The sequence below is a fragment of the Lissotriton vulgaris genome, chromosome 11, assembly GCF_964263255.1.
Source record: "Lissotriton vulgaris chromosome 11, aLisVul1.2, whole genome shotgun sequence".
In the NCBI taxonomy this organism is placed as follows: Eukaryota; Metazoa; Chordata; class Amphibia; order Caudata; family Salamandridae; genus Lissotriton; species Lissotriton vulgaris.
Window position 1 is genome coordinate 269,372,549 of NC_141699.1, and position 12,865 is coordinate 269,385,413.

General features: G+C 46.6%; 1 protein-coding gene across 1 annotated transcript in view; it reads left to right on the top strand.

Annotated features, from left to right (window-relative positions):
- The window catches only part of ASCC2 (activating signal cointegrator 1 complex subunit 2), a 364,116-nt gene that overhangs the window by 274,708 nt on the left and 76,543 nt on the right, over positions 1-12,865 (top strand). The window contains exon 16 of the mRNA XM_086943223.1: positions 1,018-1,239. Within this exon, the coding sequence (XP_086799349.1) occupies positions 1,018-1,239 (222 nt within the window). The remainder of the gene's footprint in view (positions 1-1,017; positions 1,240-12,865) is intronic.

Sequence of the window (12,865 nt, forward strand, 5' to 3'; positions counted from 1 at the left end):
ACATGTTCTACACCACACACATTCACAAAATACTATTGTGTAGATGTGTTAGCAAGACAACAAGCTAGTGTGGGCCAGGCAGTCTTACGTACACTATTTCAGACCACTGAAACAGCTACAGGTTAGCCACGGCTTTGGGAGATAATGGCTATGTACTCTATGTACAAGCACATGATCTACAGCTCATATGCCTCGAACAGAAAATGCTACTTACCCAGTATGCATCTGTTCTCGGCATATGGAGCTGTAGAGTCATATGCGTCCACCCACCTCCCCGGTACCTTTACCTGTTGCAGTAATATCTTAATTAGATACAATAAACAAGGACATCTAATTTTTACTACTCTTAATAACTCCATTATCAACCTTTACGGCAAAACAATCTAAGGATGGAGTTGATGCCCAAGCGCACTATCACCGAAAGGAGGAGTCACCTACCTTGTGACTGGAAACACTTCTTTGAACAAAAACAAAGTGCAAACATCTGGGCCCAACACTAGATGGTGATCTATGCACAAGCATATGACTCTACATCTCTATATGCCAAGAACAGATGCATACAGGGTAAGTAGCATTTTCCTTTAAGAAATTGATGGTCAACTTTGACCTTGGAGGGACAGTTTAGTCCTCCAGTTCAAGCTTTATATCCTGTATTAGAGGTTTTATGTGAACCTGATATAGTTCTCAGCCAACAGGTCAGTCAGTATAAGTATTTAGATCAATATGGGCCTTTCAAAAAGAAATGTGCCAGGTGTCACAGGCCTTTGTTTCCTCTATAGTATCGTGGTCATGCACAACAGTCCTTTTATAGAGTCTCTTTAGTTGCTGTTGTAGAGGGGAGTCAGGACTTTGTTTCTCCAGTGGGACACATTACACAATATTGTTTCAAAGAGATAGGAATTATTTGGTTCCTGGGACAGTAGATTTTCTTCCTTTGTGTACTGTGCCTTCCTGCTAAGCTCTCATTCTTGCTCTGTGCCTTCTTGCTAAGCTCTCATTCTTGCTCCATCATTGCAGGAGGGGTGAGAACACCAAGCAGTTTCTAAATGATCGGAGCCTGGTTGAAGAACAGCGTGCCCGCTACCATGAGTATAGCATGATTGTAGAGGAGGTCCCTATCGAGGAAGGAGCAGGCCAGATGTTCAAGGATGATTATGAGGATGAATATGATGACACATATGATGGAAACCAGGTTGGAGCTAATGATGCAGATGCAGATGATGAGCTAATAAGTAGAAGGTAAGAGCTCAGGATATGCTGTCAGACCTAAATGCCTCTTCTCAAATGAATGCCTCCATTATTTTATTTTTCTGCCTTACCTTTAGGTAAGACATTGATATTCATCAAAGCCCCAAAAATATAATTTTGACTTCTCTAAACTCTTACATCAACCACAAGCCAGTTTTCCAGCATTTTTTTGATTTTCAAAAAACATACCAGTAGTTTTGATTGCATAATGATTAGTAAGCATGAACTATATTTTTTTTATTAAATCAACATATATACCTCACCATATTAGTATCTGTGCAGAAGCTGTTCTCACACTAAATTCCATCTACTCTGCTTTTATATTTTTTAACTGATTGTATGAAGTGTGCACCCCATGACTTCTTACGCTTATATGATTGCACAAGTTTGTGCATCAGGCCTATTGTGTGCTTTTCTGTATGTTACTTATTTAATTTGCTGTGGTGCGGTTTTCTCTGTCCCGGCCGATTGTTTCGCTCTCAGATTGTATTTCGGTTTCAGGACCTCTGCATTAGGGTCTGCATTTTCTTCTTTTCTCAGTTACTGTCCTAGGCTACTTCCTTTCTGTGATACCTCTAGATCTGCATATCCTCCTGTCTACAAGGCAGGCAGTGGTACACATTGGTTCAGTTGGCTTCATCGCTGAATTGCCTGCCCTAAAATTTCTGCCTGTGTTACCTACTTTCTAACGTAGTGAATCAGAGAGTGCGTCATTAGGAATTAATTGTTTCTAGTAAGTGAGACTGTATATACATGTGCTCTGTATAATTCTGCCATTAAGGGGCCGATTATGATTGCGGTTTTTCCGCATCCTCGGGGCCGGCGGAACGGTTTTTCCGCATCCTCTGGGCCGGCGGAAGCCACCGCCGGCCCCGAGGATGCGGAAAAACCGCAGCGGACTGACCAAGGACCCACCGCCACATTAGGATGGCTGGTGGGTCCTGGTTTCCGTCCGCAGCTTTTCCGCCGCGGTCGGCTTACAACCGCGGCGGAAAAGCTCTGATATGGTGACGGTGTCTCTCAGACACCGTCCGCCATATCAGGATGGGCTTTTAAAAGTGCTTTTCCGCAGCGGGTTTTCCGCCGTGGAAAAGCATACGGATCTTCACCTGGGGGGCCCGTTGCGGGCCCCCTAGGTGAAAGGGGGGTGGGGGGTGCACATGGTGGGTACCTATGGTACCCCCCTGCATTTGCATGCAGAAAGCGGCAGGCACCGCGCGGTGCCTGCCTCTTTCTGCATGCAAATGCAATGCGTGCATTTTTAACATTGCCGCGGGTGCAGCTTGAAGCTGCACCCGCTGCAATGTTAAAAATAGAGGATGTGACCACCAGGGTGGCGGTCACATCCTAATCGCACAGGAGGGGACTCCGCAGCCCATGCGGACGTCCCCTCCTCCTCAATGATCGCGGACGGACGCAAGTCCGTCCGCGATCATAATCGGCCCCTTAGTGTGCAAGTTTGCAAGTTGTTTTTCATTGAAGGAATTTCAACATAAAAGGCTCCTTGTTGCTCCATCCACAGCACACAAAGCACCATAACAAAGCCTCTACCTCCGATTTTTTTCCTGCCATCAAGTTCAAATGTTTTAGTGTCGGCTCTCGGACCGGTGTGGATTTTCGCCAGAACTGTCTGTGCCAGCCATCGAGACTATAACCTCAAAGGCAGAAGAATTTCACCAGACACAGGCTGCCTTCATTGCAAGCCTTCGCAACTTTCAGTACTTCAACAAAACAACGTACCCGGTCAGCAAGCTCTATTTCGAGCATGTGTTGTTTCAAGGAAACAGGATAAAGAATGACTGTCATGGGTAGATTTAAGGAGAGGACTCCTCTCCAGTTTTTCCCTAAATGTAATGTAAAATTCCACCAATCCAATGAGCACACTACAAACTGAGAGATAGGACACCTGAAACACCAGACTTGTTCAAACCGAGGACATCATCACCATTGTGGGAGAAGAGCCTAGGCCTTCTGGTGTACAGTCGACGTAGGAAGAGAAATTCCCAAGGCGTGGTCCTCCGATGCATAGGAGGTGGAGGAATTGAAACTCCCTCTACTCTAAAGCAAAGCATATGCTCAAGGAGAGAGAGTACCTACAGGCATCTGTCCCATCTCTTGTTGTCGAGGCTCAAGCCCCTTGGGTTTCACGTTCGAAGCACTCCTGTGGTAGTCTGGCATTGAGCCCTGGGACCAGCCTGAAGAGGCACCGACCTCTGGGTATGGCTCCATGCGCTGATACCTCATAAAATCCTTTTATCCGCAGCAAGTCTCTGCTTAAGGTGGACAAGCATCTTCACCCATCCATGCTACCTCAGCTTGAGGTCCCGAGAAGCCAACCTCGGAGCTGCAATCCGTTTTGAAACCTACTCCTAAATGTACCATGAGATAGGCTACGAAACATGCTTTGACTCTGAATTCTGACTCCAGTGGGGGTCTCAATCACGCTAGAGTTCCCTGACATACCGGAAATCAGGCAACATAGAATATTCATCCATCAGTTCACAGGAAAAATCTTGACCACGCTACCTCCTTAGTACCAACCTTGCACTCCTCACATCGCAAAGAAGGGGAAGCTCAGCTTTTGAGGATCCTCAGGCCTTTCCTTTCCCCAAGAAGGTTTGGGACAATACCACCAGCTCATCCCCATAATTGCCTACCCCTAGGTATCTTACACTACCACTTTCTTGACCATGTGCCCTCCACCTACTCTGTTACCACAGCCATCCTTTGACTTCGACTACACTCAGTAAGACACTCCCTATGATCCCCTAGACCTCTATTACGACCATGTCACACCTGGGTAGGGGAAGACCGTAGGCAGGATTATTGGGTTGACCCTCTGGACGATCCTGACTTAAACCACTCTATTGTTTTAAGTCTGACTGTCCTACTGCCTACCACACAGTTATACATAGAGCAGCACAGCACCATACAGTGAAACTCCATATCTTAGAGGATTAGGATGATTTTTTTAGTTTAAAACCTCTAGTACCGAATTATCGGCCCAGTTCTCCAGTGCTGAATCGTGAGGTAAGCTGAAGCTATTTTCTGAACGCCCGCATCAGAGGTGTTTATATTCTGAGGACAAGGCTAAAGTCTGTGAAAACTGCATAACCTCCTCTGCTAAGATACTCAAGGAGAGAGAAGCAAAGGCTCCTTTTGTGACTTCAAAAGAGAAAATCCACAGAAACTCCAGTCTTTAGAGAAGAGGGATCTCTGATTCCACCAATGAAAACTCTTAAGAGGAAGAGATCTGTAAAGGAGTTGGGTGAGGAGCCACCAAAGAAAATATCAAAAGAAAAAAGGAGGAGTGGCAGGAGTCCAGACCAGTCCTAGGCGAGGCATACTTCTCCTCAGAGCTCATGCAAAATAAAGAAAACAAGGTCCAAACCATCTACTTGTTTTGAATATGCCTTAGCTTCCGCTGACATTAAGATACCTATTTCTGATCCCCCTCATAGAGCTCATGCGTCAATGACAAAACCATCCACGAGAAAGCCTATGATACTATTGATAGCTACACATTGTCTATAACTACCATCACAATGACTACAACCTCTTCGTCAGTGAGGTCAGTATTAACAACTTCTTAGTCAACAATGAGAATGTCAATGACGGCTCCATCAGCGAAATCGACCAAGGCTGCTCCATTGTCGACAACCTCAGCTAATGCTCCTTTTGCACCATCGTCGCTGAATGCACTGTCGACAATTTTATCATTGACTAAACCGACGCCTACAATTAAAGTTACGCATGCCCCATCAAGATCAGGCACACTGGCAACTATCTTGGATGATAAAATCAGATCGGATCAGAATTCACCAAGTAAGGTGTCACCTTTACCGCCTCCATCTTTTGGAAATGGGGGATATTGACTATGATGAGGATGGCTGACCTTTTGGAGCTGCAAGTAGATCATCACAGCTACTAGTTAAATGCCAGAAGACAGATGAGGACTGTTAGCAAGATGAAACATCCTGTTTAATTAGAGATTTTCTCCTTTAGAGACAGACATCAAGCTAAAGAAAATTCCTGTTAGAGGTTCCATGAGAATTATCATTATGATGAAGCATTTGATGAGCATTTACTCAAATGATGCAAGCTCCTATTGCTCTTGGATCCTAGTACCATTGATGACGACTATGTAGATCAAGGAGATGAGGATGATAAGCCAGAAGAGGGAGAAATTCTTCAGGACCAAACTACAAATGCAAGCAGTGAATGGGCCGATTGTGTAGCACCAATATCAGCCACTTCAATGCCCACAGCAGCAAGTTTACTGCTGGACGACATAAGAGGTTTCCATGCTGTACTAGAAAGGGGTGCAAAATGGTTTGACCTGCCAGTATCTGTACAACACATAGACTGCTTCTTTTATGATTTTAAAGAAACAGCAAGGAAAGTAGTGAGATATGTTCCAATAGTTGACTATTTCTGATGGATGCATCTGCCTGTGGATTCCTCACCTTTTGAATTACCCCCTTGCACAGCATTCCATGGAAACCTTTTTTTTTTCATGGCACTCCTACATCGACGAGGACTTCACAATGTTACGGCTCCCCTTGAGATTACGCATGACGTTATCAGAGCCATAAGAAGGCCTCGTCGTCGTGCTGACATCGGTTCCCTTTTTTCCACGCCGTTGGGACATAACGTTTTTTTTTATCACTCTCCATTTGTTTGTTCTCTACATTATTACAGTTGTCTGAAAACTGTTTCTGTGCGATGGCTACTGAGAAGAAGCCTGTTTTTAAATCCTGTGGGGTATGTGGGGGCCAGTTGTCTGTCACAGACCCCCATGAAGATTGCCTTTGGTGTCTGTTGTTTGACCATGACGTTGAGGGATGCTCTTAGTGTCGTCAGATGAATCTGAAGGCCCGCAAGGAGAGTGAAGCAAAGGTGTTCACAGTCCGGGCAAAGAAGGAGAAGAGAGGTCGTAAGAGGACAAAGTCGAGGTCGAAGTTGCCAACTCCACACACCTTGAGGTTGTCCAAAAAAAACAGAAGCGGCGTCTTGTGTCCAAGTGTTGCTCTTCAAAGGACAAGTCGCCAAAGTCAGTGTCCCCAGTCGATCTGCGTCATAGGAAGGATGACGTCTTACCTTCTCCTCCACCGCAGTGTCTCCAATGCTTCTCCAACGCGGAGGGACTCTCCGACCCCCAGGGAAGCGAGTCCTTCGCCTCCGACCACTCTGCTTTAGCGGCGCAGCCAGAATCTGCCTTACGGTCTCGGCCTGTTCCAGATCAGGTGGTTCCAGATCTGTACCCATTTTTCCCAGCTCCAGGGGCGGATCCTTCGCATTTTCTTTATGCAATGTATGGCATGTTTGCCAGGGTAGTTAAACCATCCAGCACACCTGGTGGTCCCGTGGGACAGCTTTCCTTTAATATGTGCGTTTCTCAACATTATGCTCAGGTACCCTTCAATCCTTTCATGCCAATGACTCCGTCTTTGTCTCTTCCGACGCAGCAGTTCTCCATGCGGATACCATCCCAGGAGGGAAGGATGGAATTCTCTCCAGCGCCGTCGGGCTCGAATCCAGCACAGTCAGCCGCTCCTGAAGGGCCTCCATCGATGCTGCGTCCGAGGTCACCGGGTCCGCATCTTGCGCCGCCAACTCTGATTCAGAAGATGTGATCGAGGGAGGCTCAAAGGCTTCTGGAAGAGGAGCAATACCAGGAGCAGCCTCTCCGGATGTTCAGGCCACGCGGTTGGATCTTCCCTTTGATGGCACTAGACTCTTTGGGACCAAGGCGCACTCAGCTCTGCAACCGATTAAGGATAGCAGATCCTTAGGCTTTCAATCCCAGCTTTGGGGCTTTGGATACCAAAGATTTCGGGGCTTTGGAAAGATGGCTCCCTTCCGGGCCCAGCAGCAACAACAGACAAACACTCTGTACAGATCATACAGAGGGAAGGGTAGAGATCATCTGCAGGGAGCTGCTTCCCAATAAGTCTCCTCCTCCTCCTCTCCTGCCCCCCCCCTCCCCCCCCCCTCAACTGGCTCGGCAGGAAAGCCACTCAAGATCCCTTATCTTAGAGCATGTTGGAGCCATGTGTGGTCAGATGTCCCATTTTCTACAAAATTGGAAATCTGTTATGTCAAATCTTAGGGTTTTAAATCTTGTAGAAAATGGGTACACCCTTCCTTTCCGGGAGTTTCCCCCTCCTTTCCCTCCTCGCCAGGGATGGTGTTCGGAGGACCATCTGTTGCTTCTGCAACAAGAGGTCCTGTCCTTGTTACAGAAAGGTTCAATAGATGTTGTTCCGGAGCAGGAAAGGGGTTAGGGATGCTACTCCAGGTATTTCCTGATCCCCAAAAAGGACGGGCGATTGAGGCCGATCCTGGACCTCATGATCTTAAAATGTTTATCTCAAGCAGGAGAAGTACAAGATGTTGACACTAGCTCAGGTTCTTCTGTCATTGCAGCAGGAGGACTGGATGGTGTTGATCGATTTACAGGATGCGTATTTTCACATTTCCATCCTGAAGTTGCATCGTAAGTATCTCCGTTTTACGGTGGGGTCTCAACATTATCAGTTTGCAGACTTTCCGTTTGGTCTTACATCCACACCAATGGTCTTCACGAAGGTGATGGCGTTGGTGGCAGCACATCAAAGAAGGTTATGGATTCCTGTTTTCACCTATCTGGATGACTGCCTGCTCAAGGCAAAGTTGCAAGAGATGGTGCTTCATCATCTGCAAGTAACAACTTGTATGTTCTTCAACTTGGGTTTTCAATAAATGTACCCAAATCTCACATGGTGCTCTCACAGCGCAACTTGTTCATCGGGGCAGTATTGAATACGAATGTGAGTCGTGCTTTCCCGCCTTCTCAGAGGATTCTAGACATCAAAGCTAAGATCCCAATGTTTTAAGATGGAGCGCCTGCTCGGTCTGTTCGCTTCCTGCATACAATTGGTCAACCATGCATGCTGGCACATGAGGGCACTCCGGTGGTGCTTCCGCAGGCAGTGGTTTCAACACAACGGAATCTCAGAGAGGTAGTCAGAATCTCCAGAGACACAGTATCGTATCTGGTATGGTGGAATGTTTCATGCAACCTGTCTCAGGGGAAGCCGTTACAACCCCCGTCACAGTGATAACAGATGCCTACACTCTGGGGTGGGGTGCTCATCTGGAGATCAAGAGGCTTTGGTCTCCAGAGGAGAGATTGCTTCACATCAATCTTCTGGAATTACAGGCGATACGTTTGGCTCCCAGGGCCTTTCTTCCCTCCCTTTGCGGTCAGTCCGCTCTGGGTTTGACGGACAAAACTACTGCGATGTGGTACATCAGCAAACAGGGAGGAGTAGGATTGTATCGTCTCTGCAGAGAGGCTTTGCGACTCTGGTCCTGGGCTCTGGACCATCAGATTTATGTAATTGCAAATCATCTGGCCAGGTGCTAAATGTTTGTGCGGACAGTCTGTCGGCAATTCTCGGCTGATCACGAGTGGCATCTTCATCCGAAGGTGGGCCATCACATTTTCAGGATGTGGGGATTTCCTCGCATGGACCTGTCTGCTACTCATGCGAACTCACACTATCCGTCATTCTGCAGTGTCAAGTATCCGATGCAGGGAGCGTTGGGGGACGCATCTCATTTAGATTGGGGCTGTAAGCTTCTTTACACGTTCTCTCCCATACCCTTGATTCCTCAGAGTCTGAGGAAGATTCGCCAAGACTCTGCCCAAGTCATATTTATCACCCCAGATTGCTCAAGGAGGGTGAGGTACACCCACCTCCTTTACCTCCCATCGCACCCTCTGCTCCGACTTCCTCTTATGGCAGACTTCCTCACATAGTTGCAGGGGCAGGTTCAACACGCCCACCTCCGGAGCCTTTACCTTCATTGCTGGAGATTGGACAGGGCAACTGTAGTTCTTTCTCACTCCCACCGGATATGGTGGATGTTATTTTATCGGCCAGAAGACACCCCACCAAATCTGTCTATTCTGGTGGGTGGTCCAAGTTTGTTAAATGGTGTGGAGAGAAATCAATTGATCCCTTGCAGGCCCATTTATGTGATATTCTGAGTTTTGCTCTGTCCTTGGCTCAACAGGGTTGTGCTGTAGCAACTGTTAAGGGGTACTTGTCGGCCTTTCTTCGCTTACCAGAAAATCTCTCTTTGTTTAGGTCACCTATAGTAATGAGATTCATTAAAGGTCTCACTAACAGGTTTCTTCTCACTCCATTGATTATCATTCAAAGTCGCAATTACATAGGAGGGTTAGTGAGCTGCTGTCTCTAAATTCTCAGCCTCCTTTCACCTCCATTCATGCAGATAAGATGGTTCTTAGGGCCAGAGCGTCTTCCCTGCCTAAGGTGGTTAGTCCTTTCCACCTAGGGCAGTCTATCACTCTACCCACTTTCTATCCTCTCCCTCACCCTTCTGAGGAGGAGGAGAGGCTTCACCGCCTTGACCCTAGGAGGGCGGTCTGCTTCTAATTGGACAGGTCTAAAGACTTCAGGCGGAACGAGCAACTCTTTGCTGGATGCCTTGGAAAAATGAAGGGCAAGGCTGCCCACAAGCAAACGCTGTGCAGGTGGATCATCCTTTGCATCAAGATCTGCTACGCCTTAGCCAAGAAGGAGCCTCCTGAAGGTGTTTGAGCTCATTCCACTAGAGTGAAGTCTTCTTCAGCTTTGGCTAGAGGTGTCCCTGTTGTAGACCTCTGCAAGGTGGCAGCTTGGGCCTCCCTCAACACTTTTGTGAAGCATTACTGCTTAGACACGGAGGTGAGGATGGATGGCCACTTTGTACGTTCTGTGCTGTAGGAATTTTGGTATAGGTAGGCAGACACCCTCCTCTGGGAGTGGAACAAGTTACTTTCCTTCGGTAACGCTTTTTCTGGTGGATACAGTATCCACCTGTGGATTCCTCACTTACCCACCCAGATCCCCATTGTCTACCTACTTATACCAAAAATAATTTTTGGTTCTGAAATTTTTGTATTATGTTGCCATTCAGAATGATAGGATGCTTGTCGCTTGGAAATGTCTATATTTCAGAATTTCCTGTGTCAAGGGCGGTGGTCAGGGCAGATGCGGAACAATCATGGGTTGCATTAATGGGGTGCACCGTCGACGGGTCTTCAAGCACTGTCCATATGGGAAACGCGTCATACAGCATACATGATTGGAGCGCACTGCTAAAGGGTCTTGAAGCACTGCCCGTATGGGAAGCACAACGCATGCATGCATGCATTAATGGAGTGCACCACATTCTGATGTGAGGGCAATCTGACTGGGGTGAATGGGAGGGGTAAAAAGGCAACAGGAGACAGAGGATGGAGCAAAGGAAAACATGAGCACTCGTGCGGAGAATTGAAGCACAAAGAAAAATAGCTCCTAAACCAGGAGCAGTGGATGGACGAAAGTACTTGATCCATGCTCTGGAGAGGGCTAACTACAAGAAGAGGCATGACGCATGCATGCCATGGACGAATAGGGACAATGGATATGAGAGTGACAATGGAGCGAGCAAATGGTAAACCTATGGGTGGGCAGAAGCCCACATATTGAATACAACATGTCTCTTCGAGACAGCACATGCACTGTGTAGCTGAGACCTACAAATACAGTTTTTTAGAGAAACCGCAGTGTGGGCTTAAATGGCTGCACCAGTATATTAGTTCCTGTGAGTGTTTAAATCGTAATGCTCCACTTTTCGTAATCCCACTGCTAAAAAAGTCACACTATACGAGAAGAAAACTTCTCATAGAATAAAGAAATAATGAAAAGGAGCATATAATCAAATATAGTACATTTATAGATTATAAACAATATCAAATTCATGCGATTTGAAACAAAATCGAAGTGCAGGGAGTCTTGACATTACTTTTTTTGATATGATCTTTATTTTAATTTCCAATCAGAAGCATAAAGCCCAGCCAACTCGTTTCGTCCAATAGATGGACTTCATCAGGGTCGTAAAACAGTTAGAAAACACATTATAGAAATGTGTATATATATATATATATATATATATATATATATATATATATATATCCAAAAACCAAGTTGCCTTGCATTGAGACGCCAACACAGCAGAAAATATCGCTTTCCTTTTAATGAGCAGCAGGCACGTTGTGTTTGAACCACCGCCAGCAAGTGCCAAACATGTTTCGGGCTCCTCGCCCTTTTGTCAATGGCTGCATACACAGAGTCTTGACAGCTAAATGGACCCTTGATTATATACCCCGCCCATGTGGGACTTTTATTTGCAAAGTTGCATTCTGGGGTAAGTAGTCCAATGTTAATTTCACAGTGGATGCTGTACATGGATTCGTGCATTAAAATACTTCCCAAGTGGGTCGCATGGCAGGGAAACACCACGTTGTCCGCTTGTAGCAAACCCCACAAAAATCGGCATTCACTGCTCCTCGTAGCACCAAATTCTAGGCACTGCAGGACCACATCATTAGTGGCGGGGCATCTCCGCGGCAAGGCACGCTGCAATTCATCTCCAAAAACCAAGTTGCCTTGCATTGAGACGCCAACACAGCAGAAAATATCGCCTTCCTTTTATTGAGCAGCAGGCACGTCAGAGTCTTGACAGCTGAATGAACCCTTGATTATATACCCCGCCCATGTGGGACTTTCATTCGCAAAGTTGCATTCTGGGGTAAGTAGTCCAATGTTAATTTCACAGTGGATGCAGTATATGGATTTGTGCATTAAAATACTTCCCAAGTGGGTCGCATGGCAGGGAAACACCACGTTGTCCGCTTGTAGCAAACCCCACAAAAATCGGCATTCACTGCTCCTCGTAGCACCAAATTCTAGGCACTGCAGGTCCACAACATTAGTGGCGGGGCATCTCAAGGGCCAGGCACGCCGCAATTCATCTCCAAAAACCAAGTTGCCTTGCATTGAGACGCCAACACAGCAGAAAGAATCGCCTTCCTTTTAATGAGCAGCAGGCACGTCGTGTTTGAACCACCGCCAGCAAGCGTCAAACATGTTTCGGGCTCCTCGCCCTTTGTCAATGGCTGCATACACAGAGTCATAACAGCTGAATGGACCCTTGATTATATACCCCGCCCATGTGGGAATTTCATTCGCAAAGTTGCATTCTGGGGTAAGTAGTCCAATGTGAATTTCACAGTGGATGCTGTACATGAATTTGTGCATTAAAATACTTCTGAAGTTTGTCGCATGGCAGGGAAACACCACGTTGTCCGCTTATAGCAAACCCCACAAAAATCAGCATTCACTGCTCCTCGTAGCACCAAATTCTAGGCACTGCATGTCCACAGCATTAGTGGCGGGGCATCTCAGTGGCGAGGCACGCCGCAATTCATCTCCAATTGATTATATGTTTATATTGATTATATACCCCGCCCATGTTGGACTTTCATTCGCAAAGATGCTGTACATGGATTCGTGCATTAAAATACTTCCCGAGTGGGTCACATGGCAGGGAAAGCCCACGTTGTCCGCTTGTAGCAAACCCCACAAAAATCGGCATTCACTGCTACTTGTAGCACCAAATTCTAGGCACTGCAGGTCCACAGTTTGCTACAAGCGGACAACGTGGTGTTTCTCTGCCATGCGACCCACTTGGGAAGTATTTTAATGCACGAATCCATGTACAGCATCCACTGTGAAAT